The following is a 26511-nucleotide window of genomic DNA, read 5'->3' as shown; positions in this document are numbered from 1 at the left end:
TAAGGTATTAATATATTAATACTGTATACAAATAGTATTGGCGGAGATTTAGAAATCCTCGCCGGTAATGCAATTTGGAGCAAATTTTACCAATGAAAACATAAGGAATCAATAGTGGTGGCATCTGATTGGTCTGAATTCGTCACGTTGAGGATTCTGCTCGCGTGTATAACAAGAGTTTCTAATGCTTATTTATCTTTAAATAATTCATGTTTGCCTTAAATAAAATTAATAATAAATACAAATTAATACGCAATTCCCCATTGACAGTAATATAGAGATGGTTTTATTATTTACTAAACATTTCTTATATTCATTATATTAATACTTTTCCAGCCATTTAGCAATATTCCAGCTCGTACGACGTGACGTCATAACCGAGGCAGGTGTTGTCGTAGGGAAACATTCACAATAATATACAAGGCTTAGGAGAGTTCTTAGAAGAATTTGGATATTTATTTAAGTATTAGCAATAGACAATAAACAAATAAAGTTACCCGATGAATTGACATAAGGAGGTATAATGTATGAAATAAATAACTGTTATTATTGGAGGTTAGAGGTATATGGTAAGTGTGTGGTGTGGTGGTGGTGTGTGTGGCGGTGCAGCCGACTTGTGGTGGGGAACGTTATCTTGTAAACGTACCTAACCTCTTTATGTTAACGCCTGAGATAAGTGTCACAACTAAACAATACTAGTGTGGATTTACGTGATTACCAGTTGGATAATACCACGACGTCTGGGATCTGACATACCAACATCATGTAAGTTACAGGAGCTTTCGTTAACTTTCTCTGGAACTATTTTGAAAGGCTGTGGAAAGTCCATGTGGGTGTGTCCTATATGCAACAATACCATATAATCAATTATGGTATTGTTACATGTAAACTAATTAACACGACTGACCCAACACCGTATGGGTTTATTCCGTGTACCTGTATTATCGTGCGCACATGCCTATTATTTGGGGTAAATTTACAGTTTGTCACAACTACTGTTCGACCATAAATTATTGTATTTACCATGGTATTTGGTGTGATTCAGGTGAATTTCACCTTCATTTCCGTTGGAAATGTGTCGTTTTGGATTTATCACCCGCCCATACAACCTGACCTAACCACCCAGAGAAACCTACCTAACCTTACCTAACTTCCTAGCCGTCCCCGCTATATTAAACAAAAATACTTATTTTAATATTTGGTACCAATGAAAGTAACTCTGTTGAAACACCATTGTGTAATTTTACGTTTTGTGGACGTTACAGCAGCACGGTGCTTGAAAGGTCAGGCCTAGTGATTTAATTGTGAACAAACAGAGGAAACGCGGTGACTGCAGAGTTTCCTTAATACAGTCTGCAATGTCAATAACAAATTATTTGTGCACTTTTTAATGTTTAATATTAACTGTAGTAATAATAAGGATAAGAATACAATGATCATGCTAATGTCAGATCATATTTACTGTATGTGGCTAAGTAGGAAGGAAAATTATAATGTTAAGGAGACTACGTATAGCCTTTATAAAAGCAGGATATATTACAATAAATGGATGATCAAATGTATTTAAAAGAAAAGTCGTCCAAATATATTATGAATTAATTGTGTATATATCTAAATTGTAAAATTTTTAATTCAAGATAAAAAACAAATCCCACGTTAATTTACTTTCTCGGTTAATATCCATTTGCGAGGGAAGTGGTATTAGAAAAAGTTGTTCCTATTGACAAGATATAGCTGTTTTAACCGAGTTGTGGCTGAAACGAAGACTTTCTTTTTTTACGTTTATCCTCTTCACTGATCGGCTCGTTATCCACTTGGGCGATCGGTCAAGTTTGTTTCACACTGTTGGCAAATACTGGGCATGCACTGGCTCCTGAATGTACCTGAACCCGCTCCAGTGTTGGTCAGTGATGGGTGGTGTACCTGTGATGTCTGACGTAATAGAGTGGTAATAAAAATGGTATGAAGTTAAACAGGAATTATTGCTCGATTAAACCTTAAAACTGTTTTTTTTTCTTACGAAGATTAGCCCACCAGGAAACTGGTCACTGACCCAGATCAGGGCTCGGGGGACGAAAATATAATAATAATAATAATAATAATAATAATAATAATTAATAAGAATTATAATAAATATAAAATATTAATACAAATATTAATAGCCACAAATAAATAAATAAAATAAAATAATAAATCGAGTGAGAAACGATATACAATATGTATGTTGTGTTGTCAGTAGTAAGAGAAACAATTGAGACCCTGCAATTGTGTGTAAATGAGGCAGAAAGTCAGATCAGCAACCTGGGACTTGGTCACAATGTTTACCTAAATGATTGTAGGTGAGGCTGTGTTACATGAGGTTAGGTTATCGGGTTAGATAAGGTTACGTTACGTTATCTATAATAGTTAGGCTAGATTAGGTTAGGTTATGTTAATTAAGGTTAGATTAGGTTACGTTAACTAGTTAGTTAAGGTTAGACTAGTTTAGGAAAGGGGTTAGGTTATTAGTAATGCTGAATATCCTGTGACCATACTATTGTTATTATTGCAGGCACATCAACGGCGGTGGTGGTGAGGAGAGGGGAAAAGGAGAGGAGAATGGCATCGACAGCTTCAATCCGTTCTTCACCCCACAGCACCGCACTACCAGCCCCGCACAGTCCTATTTCAGTGTTCCCAATTCCCAGGTCAGTCAGTCAGCCAGCCAGTCACTCCTAACCTAATCTAACCCAGCCCAACCAGACCAAACTTAACCTAACTTAATCTATCGTATCCTAACCCAACTTAACCCAAACCATCACTGATAAGAAAATAGATGGCCGTTGTCAAGGTTTCGTAAATATACAAAACATGAATTATAATTATCTATACTTGTGTCGGTATTGTGTTTGTATTCCGTGTGTGTGAACGTGAGAGAAATAATAATAATAATACATCGGTAATCAACTTAATTTTCTGATTTTTTAGATAATTATATTTTTCAATGTTTCTATTTTTAATTTTACTTTATAGTTTTGTGTTGTTTACTTTTCTTTTAGCCAGCGAGAAAACGTATTGAGTACCAGAGCTTACAGGTGAGTTAGTGATGTTAGGTAGAGTGATAGTGAGGTGTGACAAGAGCCTTAAATGTGGTGCTGTTACAACGTAATACTGTTATACCCACCTGCTGTTACACCATCCTACTGTACACTTCAGGAGATATTTTGGTAATGTTGTTATCCATTGTGCAGTATAGTTGACTTAAGTCTGTCCACCTCTAATACTCAAACGTGATAAACATTTTCCTGTATTGTAGTTTGTTTAATATTAGGAGGAGAAGCGAACTGACTTTATTAGTTGACTGTACATCTTAAAGGGTTTTACCAGCCTTGAAATACTCGTCCAGACCTTTTGTGATATGAGCAAAAAAGTATTGTACGTAGTGTAGTACATTAGGTTAACAGGAGTACCCAATTGCGACGCCGTTAACTACTACAGCTAAGTCACCATATTATGTAGGGTAATTTATGCTGTATTCGCCTTACGAATTGTTTTTATAAAGACATTTAACACATGTAGCCCGTAAAATGGGATCTTAGTGAAACACCTTATTATACAGTATATGAATGTGTTACAGGACTCTCTGGATGTATACCACGACGCCTACACTTCTCTCCAAAGACCACATATCAACTCCCTCGCCATGGGAGAGAGAAAACGCCATGCCAGTTTGGGGGCCGCTGCCAGAGAAAAAGGATCTGGCGTCGAGATGAGTTTAGTGGAGGATTCGACGAAAATGAAAGGTAATTAACCTTTTCTAGTGCTCGCCTAGGCACCGAATTATCCATGAAACGAAAAATTTGCACAATAAATGATTATCATATTAGAAATCACCGATGAAAATAATGTAAGAAAATAAACAGTAATAAAAATAACTCGTCCGTGGGTTAGTCATATATATTAACCTTAAAGTAAAGCATACATCCTTTTTATCCTCTCTAGTGACACTGTCTATGAAAGGTGACCTAAAGTGTCCAATTGTGGGGTGGAGACAGAGTTACCGTCCCTAATTCTGGTATTCTCGTTGCAGGTATGTTGCCCCACGAGCCAGCTGTGGTAGCTGATGGCAGGACTCGCCATGCCAGCTGTAGCGTCACTTCTGCCATCAACACTAGCCGACCTCATGGTATTAACAATCCTTACCACATTGGTCGTCTCTCCCTTTCTACCAATTCTCTCAAAAAGAAAACTGACCGGGATCATCCGTCTAAAAAAATGGGATCGTTACAGAAAATAGGAGAAAGCAGTAACTGTAACTGGGTGCCCAACTATATACCGCACGTCGAAGTGAAACAAATCTCGGAGGTCGAAGACGTTAAAGAGGCCCCGGCACCTATTGCGAGGGACACACACCCCAAGAAGCTCAGTAGTGCTGATGACGCCGCCTGGAGGAGAAATTACGTGCCTTGTGTGGAGGTCGACCGTTTACTAGGGAGGATTGATGAAGGCGAGATCCAGTTGTGTCCCGGGCAGATAGAGCAGTCCAAGGAGACCGTTATGCACATGTACACCTTCGGGCCTGTGAGTACCTTTACCTTTCGTGTACAGTTTATTGTTGTTGTTGCCCCATCTCCACCCCTTCATCATCACCCCCACCCCCTACCCCTGTCCACCCCTACCAGTCTTGGCAGCTCAACCCCACTACTGTGGTTGCCGGCCGCCATTATACCTCCCTATTTATTTTGTAAAACTTATTGCTCACTCATTGTCTCGTGAAAATTTAAGATACAATTTGAGGTGTGAAGTAGAGTGCAGGGCAGCTGGCGGAGAGAGTAGTGTTAAGTGAAGGAGTGAAACTAGCAGCAGTGTGTATCCCCAACACACACTCTTGCCATAACAAAGGCCTACCAATTGCCTTTCACTTCTCAGAGGCTGTTGTTGTTGACATATACAGTAATGTACGTCCTCATTATTGTGTAAACTCTTGTGGCGCCTCTGTATTTGTAATCACGACGGTGGTGGGAGACACTGGTTAAGAATATGTATAGGTACTAGGAAGTGACTGGTGGGTTGGCAGGCTGAGTAGGTGGTAGAGACACGCCGTCTGGGCAGATAGGATAGCCACCCCACAGAGTCGTCTTCCCTGATCACAGCGGTCCACACTTGATCAGCGCTTACATTAAGGCAGCTATCCAAGCCATTTAGTGTGTGTATTAGTGATGTTAATAGAACGTGTGGTGTTGTCCAGGGTTAAAAAACTGCCAAGATTCTTCCACGTTCATTGTTTCACCTACACCCGTGATACCTGGTTCTTTACATCCGAGAAGTAAATAGTGTTGGAGCTTTCGCTGGATTTCTAACGGTGGAGGTTATGAGACCGCTCTCCTGAAGGGAGTGCTCCTGCCCCTTGGTGATAGAGCGCCTCTGTGTACGTCATCTTACTACTACTCCTCCTCCTCCATCATCGTCAAGTAGTGGTCAACAACTTCGACCCCCAATACAACATAACAATGGTGAGTGACGACCGGGTCGTGTTACCGTACAAGGACTTGGAAGCCACCATTCTTGTGTTGTGTTCTTCATTAATGTTTTCCCTTCTGCATTATATAATGGTCAAACGGCATAAAATATTGAAATACAGTTTTTTTTTGTATATGAAAGAGTCACTATTCAAGTTTTTTTCACCCAAGCAAATGCAAAGAACTGCATCGCAATATTTTATGTCGGTTGCACATAATAGTCAACACAAATAATAAAAACATTGGCGTTATTTATGTAAACTTCATAAGGTCATAGAGTATTATAGTTAAGTGAGGTTGTTGGGGCAGGGGTGGTGGTGGGGGGGATGCCGCAGGTGGTGGTGGTGATGGGGCAGGGGTGATGATGGGGCAGGGGTGGTGGTGGTGATGGGAGGGTGGGTGGTGATGGGGCAGGGGTGATGATGGGGCAGGGGTGGTGGTGATGATGGGGCAGGGTGGTGGTGGTGATGGGGCAGGGGTGGTGGTGGTGGTGATGGGGCAGGGGTGGTGGTGGTGGTGATGGGGCAGGGGTGGTGGTGGTGATGGGGCAGGGTGGTGGTGGTGATGGGGGGTGGTGGTGATGATGGGGCAGGGGTGGTGGTGGTGATGGGGCAGGGGTGGTGGTGGTGATGATGGGGCAGGGTGGTGGTGGTGATGGGGCAGGGATGGTGGTGGTGATGGGGCAGGGGTGGTGGTGGTGATGGGGCAGGGGTGGTGGTGATGATGGGGCAGGGGGTGGTGGTGGTGATGGGGTGGTGGTGATAGGACGACAACAGTAGTAAACACTGAATCATGTAGGTCAACTTACTAAGAAGACCTATGTAAGTCTCAGGTTCAGGAACACACACACACACACACACACACACACACACACACACACACACACACACACACACACTTACATATAACCTTCACATTACTCGCGTCATCTAAAGTGGGGGGGGCAATTGGTCCACCCATTTTTCTATAGCGGGGTATGTTGACAGGCACATGACAGCCCCCCTATGGAGCAGAGGCCCTTACTGACAGCTGGATGGGTGGGCAGGTCCCCCTCCCTCCCTCCCACCCTCAGATGACGCGAGCAGTGAGGTTATGAGTGATAGTTGCCAACAGTGGTGATGATGATTGTCTTTGTGCCAAGTATTAGTTAATTAATGTGTATGAGGAGGGCCTTGCCAAGTGCCAACACTCAGGTTTATCGGCATCTACAGCCTTTAGCACCACCTTTCCCTGCTCCTACCTGCCTGTTCTGTCCCGTTCCATCACACCACACCTCGCCCACACCCTGCTCGTCCTGCCCTGCCCGTCCTGCCCCACCCTGCTCGTCCTGCCCCAGCCTTGTCCTGCCCCACCCTGCCCCACCCTGCTCCTTGCCCCTGCCCTGCCCCACCCTGCCTGCGCTGTCTCTGCCCCCACCTCTCGTCCCTCCACCCCTGCTCGTCCTGCCCCACCCTGCTGCTGGTCCTGGGTCTCCCCACCCTGCCTGTCCTGCCCCACCCTGCTCGTCCTGCCCCACCCTGCCTGTCCTGCCCCAATCTCTGCCTGTCCTGCCCCACCCTCCTGTCCTGCCTCCTGCCTGTCCCACTGCCCCACCCCTGCCTCGTCCTGCCCCACCCTGTCCTGCCCCACCCCGTCCTGCCCCACCCTGCCTGTCCTGCCCCACCCTCTGCCCTGTTCCTGTCTCCCCACCTGCTCGTCCTGGCCCCACCCTGCTCGTCCTGCCCCCTGCCCCCTGTCTCCCCCCTCCTCGGCCTGTCCCCACCCCTGTCCCTGTCCTGCTGCCCCACCTCTAATGCCCCACCCTGCCTGTCCTGTTCCCCACCTGCCTCCGTCCTGCCCCACCCTGCTGTCCTGCCCCAATCTCTCTGTCCTGGCCCCACCCTGCTCTCGTCCTGCCCCACCCTGCCTGTCCTGCCCCACCCCTGCCTGTCTCTGGCCCTCCCCAATTCTGCCTGTCCTGGGTCCCCACCCCTGCCTGTCCTGCCCCACCCCTGCCTGTTCCTGGCCCCACCCTGCTCTCTGCCCCCAAGCCTGTCTGCCCCACCCTGCCTCGTTCTGCCTGTCTCCACTCTGCTCTGTTCTCTCCCCACCCTGCCTGTTCTGCGTCCCCCCTCTGCTTGCTCGTCCTGCCCCACCTCTGCTCGTCCTGCCCCACCCTGCTGCCCCACCCCTGTCCTGCCCTCCGTCTGCCCCACCCTGCTCCCCCACCCCTGCCTGTTCTGGCCCCCCGCTGTTCTGCCCCACCTGCCTCGTCTCTCTGCCCCCACCCCACTGTCCTGCCTGCCCCTGCCTGTTCTGCCCACCCTGCCTGTTCTGCCCCACCCTGCCGTTCTGCCCCACCCCACCCTGCTCGTTCTACCCCACCCTGCTCGTTCTACCCCACCCTGCTCGTTCTACCCCACTCCACCACGAATATTATGGAAATGAAATACCAAAGACTTCGCTGATCTGTCTATTCAACTTATGATAGCAATCCTGGGCAGTAAATCCCCCTTAAACGGTATTAAACAAAGTATTTTTAGCTTTATAACGGTAGATGTGATTAAAGTTGAATTCTCGTGTGCAGCAACGAACTTAAGCTGTTGAAAGCTAAAATAACAAGTTTTTCGAGTCCAGTAACAGGCGTTTAACCTTTTAAGTAATCAACTATCACCATTGTCCTTCACTTGATGCATCAGTCTACATTTTGTGACTGGTGATGTTTGTCATGAAAAAAATATATATATAAATGTAAGTTCTCGAGAGTAGTACTGATTCCATATAAAACAACACTTTGATGAGTATTACTTGAAGTACTACACACACCCAACTTACGGTGCAAATGAGGTCGATTGAGAACTAGCAGGAAGGAAGCTGGTGTATGTTGAGAGGGAAGAAGTTCACCTATGCCACAGGTGAGGTGGTGGAGGGAGGGAGATGAGGGAGTATATTTGTAAAAATTTAAATTGGTGGAAGATTGGCAGGCAGTCAAGGGCGGATGGTGAGTTAGTTGGCAGCCATGGGTTTCTAAGTCATAGTGCAGCTCATTTAGCTGGGGAAGGGGTGTTCCAGAGCAGTGAAGGAAATATAGATATGTAAACACTACTGACGTTCTCTGGAAGTAGTGATAAGCTCCCAGTGTGTGTGGTTTACAGCGGAGTTAAGGGGTATGCCAAGGGGCTGTACGAGGTTACCTGATAGTGGGCGCTGGAAGTGTTTGTTTACTCGTGCAACAGTGAGCTGGTGTGTGTTTGGTGAAGATTTTGTGCTGGGGGGAAAAGGTGGAACAGGAAGGCCAAGTGAAACAACGAGTTAAGTGGGGGAACACGGAACATGGCTGGGAGGAACAACAGTGGATCACCTACACAGAGCTCGGTGAATAACCTAACTTTATCGTTATTCTTGTACTGGTAATATTGTGGTATTATTATCTCAAGAGGATCATGATGTTCTCCAGCTAAACTAACGTGTGTGTGTGCGTCTGTCTGTGTGCGTCTGTGTATGTGTGCGTCTGTGTATGTGTGCGTCTGTCTGTGTGCGTCTGTGTATGTGTGCGTCTGTGTATGTGTGCGTCTGTGTATGTGTGCATGTGCTATGAAAATCTCAAAAGGTTAATTGGAAATAATTTTTGGTTAAAGTTTATGAGTGTTAATATTGTTAACTTGAAATTCTGTAGTAGTAGTGATGGTAGGTGGTGGTGATATAGCCGTAGTGTATACGCATAACAATATAGATATATATGTTGTGATGGTAGGGGCGAAGTGACGATGACGTCATTTGGCGCCTGACCAATCATACTTGGAAGAGTGACAAGTTGAGTGATAGAGTGGACCTGTGATCCATATTTAGGTGAAGGAGTTGCAGTGAAATTAATGTTTATTGTATTATGGAGGAGAAAGTCCGTTATATCGAGGGATCTGTTATATATGAATCTTTCACCTAACGAACTGTATAAAGAGTAAAAGTCCGGTAGGTATAACGAGGGTCTGTTTAATGTGACTTTCAAAATGAACACTGCGACGCCTGCTGTCTCGGTAGGTTCGTCTAAATCATTCGTCCGTTGCGTCATAATTATTGTCTAACACAAAATAGTAAAGATATTTTTTGGGGGGTTTGTGTGTACAGTTGCCCACAGAAGTCCTGTCGTCTCCTCCTGAACCACGAACCCCGAGATTCAGACTCATGAATCCGAAGTATCTATGAAAATAGTAATGGATCAGTGTCTACTGCTTCGGGTTCACGAGTCTGAAATCTCAGGGTTCGTGGAACAGGAGACGTGACAGGATTTGTGGGTGACTGACTGTACACATTCGTTCTCCCATCAGCTTATGCAGGTACAATAGATTACATAATAAGAGGAACTCAAGTAGCTTAAGATTTATTACACGAGAAATAAGTATATGGTGTAGGTGGGGGTGGCATGGTGTTTGCATAGGGGCTAAATAAGGTGGGGATCGCGTGATGGCCACAGTTACTTGGCCCCTATGCCATGATTGCTGCAATTTGGTCAGGGTGGTATAGGGTACGCGCTCGTATGGTCATCGCTCAGTAAACGCGCACACACACACACACACACACACACACACACACACACACACACATACACACATACACACACACCTTCGTTTCAGAAAAGAACGAAAGCGCCCATGAGAGAGAGGAGCAGGGGCGACGAGTTAAGGATATCGATCATAAGGTTCTGTGGTGAAGTGAAGTGAGGACCTCCATCACCTTGTCCATATTGATCAGTGCAGCTCACATATTGCATACCTAAACACTCCTGGTATGGCTCACAGTACGTGTTCCAAGATGATAATCAAGCGTACTGAAGTATCTTACGGATCGTGTTGATGTATAACCAGTGTATGAACGTGTATACTAGCAAGAGGGGGTCACACGATCCTACACAACCATTGCCTTCACATATTACTTCCGGTGGATCACGCGCCACTATTTTGATCTGAGGAATGGAACGATGTATTGACAAAGCGTGGTGTCTGCCTTCCTGGTGAGCGCCTATTCCACCTCTCACTCGGTCTCGCTCCCCCGTCCACACTGGCCGTCCTCACACCCTCTCCTGCTGCTGCTTAAGGACGTCCTAGACTCTGTGATCTCTGGTGCCACCTCATATACCATGGCTGTGGATAGCGTTCACCAAGGCAGAGGATTAGAGCAATGGGCAGTGTGTGTCGTGATGACGCCTCCTTGCTTGCAGCTTCCCCCGTGTGACCTTATGCCTAATACAAGCTAGGTTATAACTAGTTCATACTCCGCTTGGGTCATCGATTCGCTGCTTCTACTTGCTAGCGAACAAAACCACCATCCATCACGAATATACTAAATAAATATGGAAAGAGTGAAATGATTGAAAATGTCACAGAAACGACACCTGAAAAAATATTTAGATCAGTTTATGACCAAAGTGTGTGTATGGCGTATTAAAGAGACTACGGTAGACAGGTGACTCAACATCATGTATTAACCTATCAGCACATTAATGCGTCTCAAACTCCTTTCCTCCACAAACTTAACAAAATACACAGAAATTAGGCGCGTTAGTTTGTCATACACAGTGTCAAAATATTCGTACAGTGATTCGTTAAAAGAAGACAAGTTCCATGTATGTATAAAACCTGAGTGAATTTGGTGTACAAGTTGTTGACAGATGGATAGGTGGTAATGGTGGGGTGATAATAGTGGTGGTGGTATAGTAGTCGTGGTAGGTTATGGTAGTAGTAGTAGTAGTGGTGATGGTGGTGGTAGTAGTAATAGTAATGTCAGTGGTGGTGGTGGTGGCGGGGAGGGGGGTCAGGGGGGGGGTCTTAATATCGATGTACACAAGATTCATAACGTCATGCGCCGCTCTCCTTCCCTTCCCACGCTTATATCTGTACACCCTCTCTCTACCTCTCTCTCTCTCTACTCTCTCTCTCTCTCTCTCTCTATTCTTTCCTTTACTACCCTATCATTTTCTTTTTTTGTTTGTTTGTTTTTTATATTTGTTTTAGTTTTTTTCCGTTTTATCATCAGGTTTATTATTATTTTGATTGCTCCTTGTAATCGCTCTGTCCTTGTCACTCCACACGCACTCTCCTCCCTCTCACCACCACTACTACCGCACGCACTCTCCTCCCTCTCACCACCACCACTACCGCACGCACTCTCCTCCCTTTCACCACCACCACCACACACCTCCCTCCTCCTCCTCCACCACCACCACCACCACCACACACTCTCCTTCCTCCACCACCATCACGCTCTCCTCCCTCTACCACACCACCACCACCACACATATCTCCCTCCACCACACCATATATACCATCTAAACACGTGAAGAAACCTGACAGAAACACCAGAACGTGACGTATGCAACATTGAATACCAAGCGTGGCCGGTACTGCACTAGACAGGTATTTTCCCTAAGCTGTAAAGTCAGGTGCTGTACCCATTCATAGCTGGGTGAACTGGGATTCTCAACCGTGACCGTCAGAACAGCAGTCGAGTACCGTATTCACTCGGCCACAGCCCATACGTTTAATTACATAAATGAATGTTAAACTATATACCAAAATAAGCTTAGTATTTGATTATCAGTGGTTCTTAAACTTTTTTTGCCCCCCCCCCCCTACGCATAAGTCCTAGATCTCCTCCTCCCCCTTGGTTATATAGAGTGGGAAGGATGAGCAATCGTGTACAAGACTCGTTCAGTTCCTGATTAAACTTTTCTCTCTGACCGCTCGCGCCCCTCTTGGAATCTTGTGGCGGGGGCGCGTCCCCCAGTTTAAGAACCTCTGATATAGTTCGTTAGATGGAGGTTTCACATCTAATGGACCCCCTATATAACGACTTCCCTCTCCAGGCATTTAAATAGAGGTTTCACTGTAATTCACCGAGCTTAACTCCCTCTATCATCTGTTTTACCTGGGAACAAGGAACAGACACCATCAGTTAACAGACAGGGAACAAACAGCATCATGTTTAACGGACAGTACAGTATGTTTAGTGGCTGATCAAACTTGACTTATTTTTTCCTCTTAAGAATGACGTAAATATAAAAGATAAAAAATTAACAAAATACTGAAAGTAGTAATAATTATATAACGTGTGATAAACTGAGAGAATTAAAAAAAAGTGAAAGGTGAACAAGAATATGTGGTACTATAAAGAAACAGTTGACTGGATAAAAAGTTGAATAAATTTGAACCAATATATCTTGAAAGGCGGTACATTACAAGGCTATGGAAACGGTGGTCGGATATCACAATGGCGCGTCAGAGTATCAAGTTCACTTTTACGACATTAAGGTTTGTGATCTGCTCTTGTTGTGTGTGTGTGTGTGTGTGTGTGTGTGTGTTCACCACGAAATACCCCCTTACACCACGAAATACCCCCTTACACCACGAAATACCCCCTTTCACCATCGAAATACCCCCTTACACCACGAAATACCCCCTTTCACCACCAAATACCCCCTTTCACCACCAAATACCCCCTTTCACCACCAAATACCCCCTTTCACCACCAAATACCCCCTTTCACCACCAAATACCCCCTTTCACCACCAAATACCCCCTTTCACCACCAAATACCCCCTTTCACCACCATTTTCATCACAAATACCCCCTTTCACCACCAAATATCACCACCCCCCTTTATTCTTTCACCACCTCTTTCACCACCAAATACCTTTCATCACCAAAACCCCTTTCACCACCAAACACCAAAACACCCCTTTCACCACCAAATACCCCCTTTTCACCACCAAATACCCCCTTCACTACATATAATGGACCCTCAATATAACGGACCTTCACATTTATGTACTGTACTTCGTTAGATGGAGGCTTCACATGTAATGGACCCTCAATATAACGGACCTTCACATTTATGTACTGTACTTCGTTAGATGGAGGCTTCACATGTAATGGGCCCTCAATATAACCTTAAATAGAGGTTGCACTGTATCTCTTAGGATGAATCGTCAGGGCCAGTCAAATTATAAACGAGCAGCACTGTCAAGAAACACAGCCTCATGGCCACCACTTCTTCAGGAGGTTTAAAGGGAAGGAGGCTCATCAGCTAAGCATATATTAACAATTTAGCAGTGATGTAATTATCAAAAAGTAATGAAGCTCATGTAAATGCTGAGAAGTATACCTGTATAACCTTCTACCTAACCTACCCAAACCTCACCTAACTCAACCTATTACTGTTAATCGTGACTGTCTCTTGTTTATTAAAGTCTTGTGTTGAGGCACTTTTTATGGTGGGAGGACTAAATAATTCATGAATTGGTCCCAACCATTAACCATTTCAGTACAATGAATTAATCCCTTGATTACAATGACTTAACCCCTTAATTACAATGACTTAACCCTTTGATTACAATTAACCCCTTGATTACAATGACTTAACCCATTGATTACAATGAATTAATCCCTTAATTTCAATGACTTAACCCTTTGATTACAGTGACTTAGCCCCTTGATTACAATGATTTAATCCCTTTATTACAATGAATTAACCCCTTAATTACAATGACAACCCTTTGATTACAATGAATTAACCCCTTAAGTATGATGGCCTGATACTTTGAGTACAGGGGAGGTCCCCGGGTTACAAGCGGGTTCCGTTCCTGAGGACGTTCGTAAGGCGGGTTTGTACGTCAGTAGGATCACGTGCTATATGCATACTGTACTTACCAAACAATGTTAAAAATCCTATTATATCATAGTTTAAGTCCTTATATACATCTAAGGTCACTTAATTTAAAAAGAAATAGAATGACAAAATACAGCAAAGGAAAGTAAAAAAAATAAAATGTCACCAGGTAAATAAAATACTGTAAATTTCAAATTTAACCTTGTTTGTATTGGTGGGCATTCGTAAGTCGGGGACCTCCTATACAATGACCTATTTCCTTAAGTAGATACGACAAGTTAACATTGTACTCGTGAGGTCAGAGTCCTCACTCTTGGGGGTTAATATTTTAGACTTACTGTATTGGGTATATGTGCTCAGTCCAGGCTTCTATCGTCATACAGGCTTTGAGGATCACTAATTACTCTTCCTTTTAGTGTGTGTGTGTGTGTGTTGATGATGTCGTTTATTGACACAGGTACAGCGCCGTAGTGTGGGGCTCCAGCGTGTACGTCAAGAGTTTAAAGCAGATAACCTCTATCTTCACCACAAAGCTCCTCACCTTTTTGTCTCCTCACAAGTAGGTGTATAGCCTGTATAGTGTCCCGGTAGGTGTATAGCCTGTATAGTGTCCCGGTAGGTGTATAGCCTGTATAGTGTCCTGGTAGGTGTATAGCCTGTATAGTGTCCTGGTAGGTGTATAGCCTGTATAGTGTCCTGGTAGGTGTATAGCCTGTATAGTGTCCTGGTAGGTGTATAGCCTGTATAGTGTCCTGGTAGGTGTAAAACTTGTATAGTGTCCTTACTGGTAGGTGTATACCAAGTATTGTTTGGCAAAGTTATTAATTCTGTTTATTATATTTCAGTGGCAACAGCACAACCGTATGTCATGCCTGTATCTGGGTTACCGTCTGTTCTGGGCTCTGTACTTCTGTATGTGGGCTGTGTGGGCCTGGGTAGGGTCTATGGGCTATGATGCAAATATTTCCATGAAAGGATATTTCATGGTGTACATGACTAACTGGGGCCTTTGGACGCTTGCAATAGATACAACAATTCAGGCCTTTAATATTGTTCTTCACTTCAAGAAAATTTCAGAGGATGGTAAGTCTCACTTCAGTACAAGTTTCTTATGTGGTGTAATTTTGTGTATATTAACTATACATAATTAATGGATCTTGCTTCATCTGTAGCTGTAACTTATTCTTGATTAACTATTTTTATTTATTAATAAGTATCATAACAATCATATGGACTATAGAAATTAGTACAGTACAGGGGGCCTCCAAGTTAGCGGATTTTTATTTCGCGGTCCTTTATTATTCACCGATGACACCCTGGATGTACCCAAGGATGTCTGTGGGTAGTTTTAAAGTTGCCGGCATTTTTGCGGCTGGGACAGGGAACCATTCGTTCTAGAGACAGTAATTTTCTTTACCTGTATATATATATATATATATATATATATATATATATATATATATATATATATATATATATATATATATATATATATATATATATATATATATATATATATATATATATATATATATATACAGACAAAACACATACAAATAAATAATAATTGGAAAATCCTCTCACAAAAATCAGAAACAAATTTATTACAAATGTGACAGTCTACCCTCAAGTTCGTTCTTTATTAATAAAGTACTGTAACAAAGCACGGACTTGAGGGTAGACTTACATTTTTAATAAATTTTGTGTCTGATTATTTGTGAAAGTATTTTCCCATTATTATTTATTTGTATACAGGTATGTGTTTTATGTGTGTGTCTACACACACACACACACACACACACACACATACATACATGTATACAATATAGGTAAAAGAAATAATTGTCTTAAGGGCAAACTCAAAGGGAATATACATTTTTTGTACACAAGTAATAATGTAATGTTATTCGCGGATTTTGTGAATTGCGGCCATTTTGAGAACATAGCCCCAGCGAATTTGGGGGTCCTCTATATGTATGTATGTATGTAACTCCTTGAACTTGTAGGTGATGCTTCATATCCTTCAATGACGGGGCTGATGAAGGTGTCGTGGACACTCTCCAACATCACAGGGGCAGTTCATCTCTTCATTACCTCAGCATACTGGATCACTGTTTATCCTAACAGGAGTGGTGAGTCCCAGGCAACAGAGAGCTTACCAGGTGTGTAGAGTGTCCTTGTACAGTACATGAAAACTGGTGCCTACTCACACTTCACGTTCTGCTCAAGTCTCCGGCATTTTCTTTTCCTCACTACTGTACTGGCCTGGGTCACCACCTTGCATCACAAACATGTTTACTGAATACAGTAACTTTGTTTCAAGCTTATTTTCTGTCTAGCATACATGGTAGTTTTATGCTTTAAAACACTTTACCTCCTGATGTGGAGTGTGGATACCGAGTACTGTAGATACAATACTCGCCCCACCCTAAGTGTAGGAGATGTGAAGGTGGTAGGTTGTGTGCAGTGATGGCCTCGCTGCCTCCTTGTGCATCTACACTGTCTCTAATGACCCATCATGGTAATGGGACTCACTTTCACTTCTTCAGATAAACATGAAATACTATAGTTTGGGACAACATGCACTGAGATCAGAGTATAAACCTTTATAATTTTAGTAAAATGGCATATTGGTTCTGCTGTCGAAGTTGTAGAGTTATATTAAAGCGATCTAGTGTAGTCTAAAGAATAGGGTTTATTTTATGTAAAACTATGCCTTTTTTACCTAATATATATATATATATATATATATATATATATATATATATATATATATATATATATATATATATATATATATATATATATATATATATATATATATATATATATACAGTATATATATATATATATATATATAGTATAGTACTGTATAGTGCACTACAGTATAGGTAGTTCATTCATTCCAGTAGTTGACCATCTCCTCCCCCCAACTTTTATAGATCCAAGAGCAGAACTTGTAAGACTTGGTGAAGAATTTGGTGCTATAGGAAGAATGATAATTAACTTTAAAGTCATATGAAAAATATTAGTACCGCTGTAAAACCTTGAAGATTTAAGAGTAAAGGTTCATTTGTTTACCCCCAACTAGAAGAGGCATGTAGTGTTAACCTTATTTGTTTATCTTGTAAAGTTAACACAACTACTCTTTTGCTTTCAGTCAGCTTGATTTCAGACTTAGAAGATGGCCATCACATTATTTATAGATGAGGATAGTTTTTAGTTACTTCAGTTGATAAATGTCTAGGTCAGTGAAACTTCTCATGACTATGTATCAACATAGTGTGAAAATTGGAAGCTCTCAACAGTGTGGCACATTAAGCATCCATCTCACCATTTTCAGTTCAACTCACTCAAACCAATGTATGACACCCTATATAACTACTTATGTTCACGATCATACAACATCACGCTTCTCACGCCAGTCTTCTATCCATTAGTAGAGGCAGTGACACCCTAAACTTCCTCCAGCCATTTCTGACTTGTAGCTGAGCTAGCTTTAGCACCACCTCCAGCACTGATCATGTCACCCAGGTAACAGAACTCATCAGCACAATCCTTGATGTTTGCTTTCTACATCCATGCTATGACCACATGATTACCAGCACATACAGGACACTTTAAAGTTAGCAATATCCTACAGTCAACCATCTACTCCACTACATCTCTTGTGTACCCACCTTCCACACTCATTGGACATCATTGAGTTACTGTTAACACCTTTCTTGCAAACAGCACACTGCCATCCTTCCAGTTTTTAAATTTGTTCTCTACCTTTTCAATGCTACCTGCCTTTATCACTAAGCAATCTGCATACAACAACTCCCAGGGTAGACCCGTAAATCCCACAATAATGTCTATAGCTCCATGATAAACATAAGAGGCCTCAAGACAAACCCTTAATGAACCTCTATTTTTCACACTTGCACAAGACACTCCTTGACCCCCTAGCTCTCGCATTGCCCAGTGTACTACCTTATGTAGTACCCTATGAGGTAGTACCCTGTCACATACTTTTTTAATTCTACAATTACAGGTATAAGCTACAGCTTTTTCTCTCCTTCCCTAGATACTTCTCTTGTAGTTGCCTGACAGTGAATATTGCCTCTGTAGCCCCCCTGCCCAGCATGACTCAAAACTACATGTCATCAGTGGGTTTTTTTTTTTTATAGTCAATTGGGGAACCGAACTCTATTTTTTCCATATGCTATGTTATCCCTTATTTGTATAATAAGGGATACCTGTACAGTAATATCTCTGTTAGCCGGAATCCCTCAAACCCGGAACTTTCCCATAGCCGGAATTGAAATTTTCCGAGGGGCACATTTTCCGGAAAATTGCGAGAAAATTTTTCCCGGTACACGGAAAATTCTGGGGATGGGGGAGTTTTTTCCGGGTTAGAGAGATTCGTCTCGTTAGCCGGAAATCTCACATTCCTGGAAGTGCTCTGCACCAATTGTTCCGGCTAACGGAGATATCACTGTATTTCCATTGGCTGCAGGAGGAAACAAGTGTTGACCCCTGACCTATTTCTATCATTATTTCATGACTTGGACAATAATCACAAAATAAAACGAGGAAAATAGAACATTTCAAATAACAGATTAAAGTTCAGTGGCTCCTGCTTTGTACTGGCTCACTTACAACATTTTTATTTTGAAGGTGAAAAAACTGCACTGACTCATTTATACTACTGTACTTGCTTGTTGCTAGTATTGATTTCTGAACAAAACAACTGTACAGAGTTGAGTATCTTCAATAACTAAAAGAAAACGCACTTCATTATGAAGAAACACACATAGGTGACACCTTATATACTGTGCAGTAACTTCAGCACACTATTGCCAGATACAGAAAGGGATATTGTACCACAGTTGACACTCTAGATGGTAGTATGGCAATTAGAAACCCAAAACTTTCAATTTGGGGCAGAAAAATAAATTTGTACATAAAATATACAGTACTGTAGCTGGGAGGAGAACAGTAGACATAGACTTGTGTATGTTGTTTATAGTTAGGACTTAAAGGGTTAATATAGCCCTCATTTTATCCCTCTTATCATAAACTAGGTCACCTACCCACTGCCCGCCACACATCAGATACATTTATGATTATTGCACATTTAACTTTGAGTTCTTATTTGTTTATGAACCTCTTTGTATTTCACAGATGAAGAACTGAATGAGATAGGTGTAAATACCCACATTATGCCTGGGCTTTATATCTTGTTGGATGTGGCCATTTCGGCAACCCCTCGTCGTCTGCTTCACGCCTACCAACCATCACTCTTCATCATTGCCTACACCTTCTTCAACCTTACCTACTACCTGTGTGGCGGTCTGGTATGTTATTTTTACATCTAGTGAGTTGTTAATGGTTTTATATTAATAATATTCCAAAACATACCGAGTGATGATTAGTTGTTTTATGAAGTCTTTTGCCATTATCAGCTATGGCTCCTTTGTAACCCATGGTAAGTTTTTCAAATTTAACTTCCAAGACTTAAAGAAAAAGTTAATATTGTTTTTATTAATGTCATGTGCAAAACTTATCATAATCCTTAACTACAAACTCTCATTCCTCACCTAACCTAACCACAATCTCTCTCAATTTAATGGACTGCATGGAGAGGAAAGTACTTTATATTTAGGGCCCATTAGATGTGAAGTCTTCATCTAACGAACCATATAGAGATAAGAGTTCATTACTGTATATCAAGGGTCCATTGAATGTGAAATCCCCATCTCACAGTTTATGTGGAGAGAGAAGTCCATTGTATGGAGGTCTCACTTCTAATGAACAGTTTTTGTTAATTTGCTTTGTTATTTAATTTCTTTTCATTAATTTCTGCATCACTGTTTCCTCAGGATTACCAAGGTCGCTCTGCACTGTACCCTGTACTAGACTGGACTAGTCCTGGAACAACGATTGCAATAATGTCTACAGTGATTCTAGGACTTATACCCTTTCTTCACGCCATACTTTGTGCCCTCTACGCCGCAAGAGTCAAGGTTTGGCGCATCCTCAAAATATCTAGGTAATGATGATTTTTCTAAAGATGAAAATAGTTGTAACTTCACCAAATAATATAATGATTGTTGTAGGTATTAAGAAACTGATCTATGTGGGAGGTATTGTGAATAATAATAAAAAAAAAGAATTACTCTAACAATGGTGTTCAAGAAAAGAAAGGAAATGATAGTGGTGCTTATGTACAACAGTAAATGTATAGTATGTTACTCATCTTAATGTAATGCAAAAAAGGCTAAAATATTGCATGAACTTAAGAAGTGTGTGTCACTGCACAAACTTACTGGAAACAACAGCTAGTGATATCAAGAGACTGCATGACAAGGTAACCTAACTTAACCTGAGCTGATTGAAACAAAAAAGAGACCATGACTGTGTGGGAGTATTAGTTGTTTAGATGAATTTTGAGAATAAAAATGACAAGTTACTTAAATTCCATGGTGACACTAACTAAGGGCCGGCTCACACCAATGCTGGAACCAGATATACAGTCGGCCCTTAACATACGCAGGGGGTTACGTAACAGAGATACCCGTGGATGTTAAAAATCCGCGTATATGTGCTGCCCCCCCCCCCAAAAAAAAAACCTGGTCCCCCCCATGTCCTTATTTACCGTATATACCTATGTGTAGTTCAAGTTTTTAAGACCAAATTATTTGGCAAAAAATTGGGGGTCGACCTCTTAACGGGTAATAGTTTCGTTAGGTTGAAAAATATTTACCAGTAACTACCAGTAAACAATGGAAACGACGCACCAACACACCACCAGCTGTGAGTGTCAGTACAGTTGCCAGGGCAGATCTCTTGCGTCATCATAGCAAGCCCAAAGTAGCCAAATCCATGGTATGGTAGCACAGGACGATGTAAAACATAAAGTATTCATTTATTAAAGTTTATTTATAGATACTGTACATAAATTTTTGTTCATTACATTTGAAACATCAATCTTTGTTAATTAAATTTGAAACAAAAGAAAACTACGATACCGTATTTTCATTAAAATATTACATCACAAGTATATCTTACCTTAACTGTGACTGAATGAATATAGGTATTCTCAGAGATAAATATGGAAATATAATATTTGTGCTGGAATGACGTACATATTACAGTGGAAAGTGGGATAAAATCATGACGAAAACAATGACTTTCGCTTTCTTTCGTTATTCAAAAGATTTTACCGTAATCGCTTTTCGAATGGTTTTCAGTTAAAAAACTGTTGTACTCGTACTGTATTACAATAATATTCTATCCTATCAATAGCCTTATAATCCCACAACTGAAAACCATTCGAAAAGCGATTACGGTAACTCCTCAATGTGCTGCTTAAGGATCTGTTAACCAAAATTTGATATCTTGATTATAACTTGTTCAAATGGCTTTTAGAAAATGTTCAAATGATTTTTAGAATATTTTAATTACTTTTGCAATGCTAATTACTCGCCACTTATGGGTTTTCGAGGTCATTTCTTGGTGCTTGTGTATTATTCTGGATGTACTTAAATAGTTAGGCACATTAAATTTTAGTTCAGAGAGAAAACGTATTTTTGGCCAAAAATCCTTTAAGGCTTAGACTTACAATTTTTGTCATTTTCGGCCAAAAAATGGATTTTGTTCAAAATTTCAGTATAGGTACTCCTGAATGTGCTGCTTAAGGATCTGTTAACCAAAATTTGATATCTTGATTATAACTTGTTCAAATGGCTTTTAGAAAATGTTCAAATGATTTTTAGAATATTTTAATTACTTTTGCAATGCTAATTACTCGCCACTTATGGGTTTTCGAGGTCATTTCTTGGTGCTTGTGTATTATTCTGGATGTACTTAAATAGTTAGGCACATTAAATTTTAGTTCAGAGAGAAAACGTATTTTTGGCCAAAAATCCTTTAAGGCTTTAGACTTACAATTTTTGTCATTTTCGGCCAAAAAATGGATTTTGTTCAAAATTTCAGTATAGGTACCAGGGCTGTGGAGTCGAAGACAAAACCTCGACTCCGACTCCTCAAATTTTTATGCTTCCGACTCCGACTCCTTGGCCTATTTGTAACAACTATTTCTACCATCCTAATTGTAATTTGTATGTTGTAACCTGCATAGGTAAAAAGTAAAACACCGTGGCTATACTGCTACAGCTTTATTAATGATCTGGACGATATTTAAGAACTACAAAAAGATGATAGGCTTGACTTTCAAAGTTTCAATCAAAAGAAAAATAAATTTATTAAGAATTCAAGATATTAACTAGAAAACACCATTTACATGTATATCTAAAAGTTCGATCTCAGCATATGAATTTTGTTTAAGCTCATAATCTGATGTGGATCTAAATGATGATCCTACAATTCCTTTTAAAGTAATGTTATATATTTATGTACATTAAAGAAATGAATACCTTATTAAGGAAAATGGATAAACCTTACATGATTAAGTTATTAAATTAAATTTGCCTTAATCTCACCAAAAACAGGTTGTAGCTAATTGTTTTGTAGCTGAGAGCCTCTGTGCAGTTTTCAACGAAACAAAATTTGATATAATTCAAAATTTCAAATGGTAAAGAAGAGACTATCGTCCAAAATTATAGTGCTATACTGTGCCTGCTACAATAAATTCATAATAATGCTTATAAAATGGAAATAAATTCTTTTAATAATTTAAGAAAATTAGTGGGATCAGTGGAATCACTGCAATGAATATGCCTGAGTTCATATATTTGTTCTTAGGAACAGAATAGCTTCAGTCGGAGTCTGGACAATTTTACCGACTCCGACTCCACAAGCCGAAATTTCCTCCGACTCCGACTCCACAGCCCTGTGTGTGAGGTTGCGGGAGCGGGCGGTGTCCCGTGTGAGGTGCCGCGCACGAGTTGAATGGCACGCGATTTGAATGTACTTCAATGTACAGAATATTCCTCTGGCGGGGCAATTCACGTATTTGCAAATCCGTGTATTATAAACCCGCTTATGTTAAGGGCCGACTGTATTCTGCTGCAAAATATCTGGAGACAGACAATATGTGATGCCATAGTTAATACTTGTTACACGACTCACTGTCTTTCTAAGGAGAGGGAAACTGTCTTCCTTTAGGATAAAATTTGAGAAATTAGAATTAGATGTGATTCAAATATACTGTACTAGTGTCAGGTATGTGTTGTTAATTTGACTCACTCATTTGGACAATTGGCGTCAGAATATGTCCGTTCCGGCGTTGGTGTGAGTGGGTCCTTAGCCAAGTTAATGACATTATTTCATATACTGCAGTAGATTTAGTAGACAGATACATGATATGGGTGACTTTTTTATACATACTGTATGTTTGTTTTTATCATAATCAAAGTATATAAAGCTTGTCTTTTTTTTATTTTGTGTAGTATATTTGCAGCTTTTATCTGGTATAATTCCTGTTAACTCTATAGTCCATTTTCTTTCAGGGTAACTGTAGGTAATTACACTTATAATTCTCACTAATCAATTTTGTATATTTACAGATACATCAGAGAAGAGGATGAAACAGATCAGGTTGAAGGAGGAGCACAGGAGCAAAAAGTCTAGAAAAGGACAGTTTGTTAGTGTGACTTTTGAGAGACTTCATCTTCACTGATCGTACATGAAAGTTTCGGAAATCTGTTGCTATAATGCGTTTTTTCCCAGATGAGAAGAGATGCCCCGCCCCCGCCACAAGAGTTACAGCTGATTGGCTGTTGCAAATCTGTTAGATTTTATCCTGAAGTAATTATGTATTTCTAAATGAGTTATTTATAATCATTGGGATGACCGTTTCTGATGAGAAAGATATTTAGCTAAATTATACATAAATTAACTGTTAAACTCTGGTCGCAAATTCACGCTTTCAGAGGACCCATTTAATATATACAAATTATGTATCGGTAATACTACATTACTGCTGATGCGAGAGTAGACAGCATATTGTAGCATTTGAGTTAAAGCAGAGAACTCTGGGAAAGTCCTAAAGTCGTCTGCTTGAAGTCATCTGCAGTCATATTTCCCGCCTCTGCTGAAGGCTGTTCGCTCGAGCGGCCAAGTCTGTCACACTCATCCACCAACTTTCAGGAGCCGTGTAATATTTCAATGTGATTCTGATCTTTTGAAATGTTAGTTTTGTTTAATGTAGTATTATTGATATGTAATTCGTCTTATTATGCCTTATTGTGTGTAAAAGTAGGTCATTTTAAATGCGTCCGCCGAAAGTGTGAATTTGCTACCAGCGTTTAACAGTTAATTCATGTATAAGATTTCTGATAGACTTCCTATGTGCTCATGTTTGAAATAGTAAATATATGTACAGTATCTTTATATAATTTAGCTAAGTATCCTCATCAGAAATGGGTATTCCAATGATTATGAATAAACTTATTTAGAAATAAATCATTACTTCAGGACTAAATCGGACAGATTTGCAAGACTAATCAGCTGTAACTCTTGAGGAGGGGGCGGGGCATCTCTTCTCAGCTGGGAAAAAAACCGCACTATAGTGTATCAACTATGAACTTGTAGTTTCTTAAGATAATTCCAAGCTCTGATAGGAAATATTACAGTGTTAGTTATGAGATGTGCATAATGGTTATTAACTGGAGCACAAATACAAATTAACCTTTACATTTAACACATACAGGCCACACGTCAGTAATAAAATAAGTTACTGTGTTGATATTAACATACAGATAGTTAGGGTGCATATAATAAGAATAAATTGTCAAAACAACTCTCTTCCTAATCAGAGTCATTTTCCAAGTAATGTGAGATTACCTTCCACAATGCTCCCCTGGCTGAAGTGGCTGTGTAAACAGCTTGACAGATGAATCATTGTTAGCATGAACCACACCTGTATTGTCAAACTGTCACTGTGATGTATTATATTACCAAGACTTAACCAACCGGTAATAAACCGATGTCTGACCCCAGCACTTTTCATTGCCTGTAAGTTGTCTGTTTTTTGCTGAAGTTATCCTGTAACTCTTGCATACTTACATACAGTCTTTCTTTCTTATCCTCTTTGTCACTTGTCATCTTTACTAACTGTTCGGGCAGACAGTCTGTTATGTGCAGTTGGCAAGCACTGGGCATGTATGGTTATGTAGTGTAGTTTCTCTTTGTGTTTACATTCTGTTTTGAAGAAGGTTGTGTTTGGTGTAAGTATTTCATTACAAAGTATACCAGTGCAGATCTCATTACTGTAAAGTGAAACCTCTATGTAACGAACTATATAGGTAGGAAAGCCTGTTATATTGAGGGTCTGTTGGATGTGACACCCCAATCTGACCAACTATGGAGATGAGTGTCTTGTTATATTGAGGGTCCGTTAGATGTGAAATCCCCCACGTGGAGAGAGAGAGGTCTGCTATATGGAGATTTCACTATACACTGTGCTATTCAGAAGTTAACAAATTATAATAGGAACTTTATAAGCTGTACATTTAAAGACAAGTTAATGAGAAAAAATAAGATGTACATTTGTATAAACATAATAAGGTTAAATAGGGTGTTTACTCACCTCCCTGTGTAGTATATGATGTGGAGATATGTCGAGGTTGGACAAGAACACGGCACTGCTGTTTGTTCCACAAGTGCTGTTCTGTACAGGCACACAAATAAGTTAAGAAAGTTTTTGTTGCTTTAGTTGAATATGTTTGTACAGTACAGTAAAGCCTTGAATAACGATGATAATAATTATGTCCTCCAGTATTGCAGTGTAAGGTGAATCATCGTTTTGTGAATCATTAATTACCATTAAAATAAAGCAATAATAATGAGATGCGTTCCAAAGTCTGATTTTTTCTTATCTTTTGTGTGGCTTTTTTCTCTTTTTTCCCCAAAACAATCATATTATTGAAAAATTACCCCAGGGACCCTCCCAGGGATGGCAGCACCCCCAGGGGCCCTGCCAGGGGCGCTGACATCCCCAGGGGCACTCCCAGGGGCCCTGTTAGGGACGGTGCCACTTCCAGGAGCCCTCCCAATGACGGTGGCGCTCCTCGGGGCCCTGCCATGGACAGCGGCGCTCCCAGGGACTGTGGCACTCCCAGGAGCCATGTCAGGGGCTCTCCCGGGACAGTGGCGCTCCCAGGGACGGCAGCTCTCCCAGGGGCCGTGTTGGGCGGTGGCGCCCCCAGGGACCCTCTCAGAAGCAGTGGCGGCCCAAGGGCCCATCCCAGTGGCGGTGGTGCCTCCAGGGGCCCTCCCAGGGATGGTGGCACTCCTAGGGGTCATCCCAATAACTGCAGCACTCTCAGGGACGGTGACACCCCCAGGGGGAAGTCCCAACAACTGCAGCACTCCCAGGGATGGCGGTGCTTTCAGGGGCACTGCCAGGGGCACTGGTGCCCCC

General features: G+C 41.3%; 1 protein-coding gene across 2 annotated transcripts; it reads left to right on the top strand.

The window, feature by feature from the left end:
* Positions 1-582: 582 nt before the first annotated feature.
* Positions 583-24896, top strand: LOC121857045. 2 transcript variants are annotated; one of them, XM_042352898.1, is made up of 10 exons: positions 583-765; positions 2552-2687; positions 3617-3782; positions 4070-4560; positions 14596-14697; positions 14984-15221; positions 16145-16270; positions 19308-19480; positions 20006-20175; positions 23654-24896. In XM_042352898.1, coding segments are annotated over exons 1-10 (1668 nt in total). In that variant the 5' UTR covers positions 583-763; the 3' UTR covers positions 23718-24896. The 2 variants fall into 2 exon arrangements, with proteins under 2 accessions (XP_042208832.1, XP_042208831.1); XM_042352897.1 differs by having other exon boundaries at positions 16145-16300.
* The last annotated feature ends 1615 nt before the right edge of the window (positions 24897-26511 follow it).

Source organism: Homarus americanus, unplaced genomic scaffold (genome assembly GCF_018991925.1).
Source record: "Homarus americanus isolate GMGI-L3 unplaced genomic scaffold, GMGI_Hamer_2.0 scaffold44060, whole genome shotgun sequence".
In the NCBI taxonomy this organism is placed as follows: domain Eukaryota; kingdom Metazoa; phylum Arthropoda; class Malacostraca; order Decapoda; family Nephropidae; genus Homarus; species Homarus americanus.
This window is presented reverse-complemented; position numbering and strand designations above follow the sequence as displayed.

What these genes read in the sequence shown, in the direction of transcription:
- LOC121857045 (XM_042352897.1), top strand. An exon ending in TCAGTGTTCCCAATTCCCAG is followed by an intron (nt 2,688 to 3,616) that starts GTCAGTCAGTCA and finishes AATGTGTTACAG; the next exon opens with GACTCTCTGGATGTATACCA. An exon ending in ACTACCTGTGTGGCGGTCTG is followed by an intron (nt 19,481 to 20,005) that starts GTATGTTATTTT and finishes CTGTTTCCTCAG; the next exon opens with GATTACCAAGGTCGCTCTGC.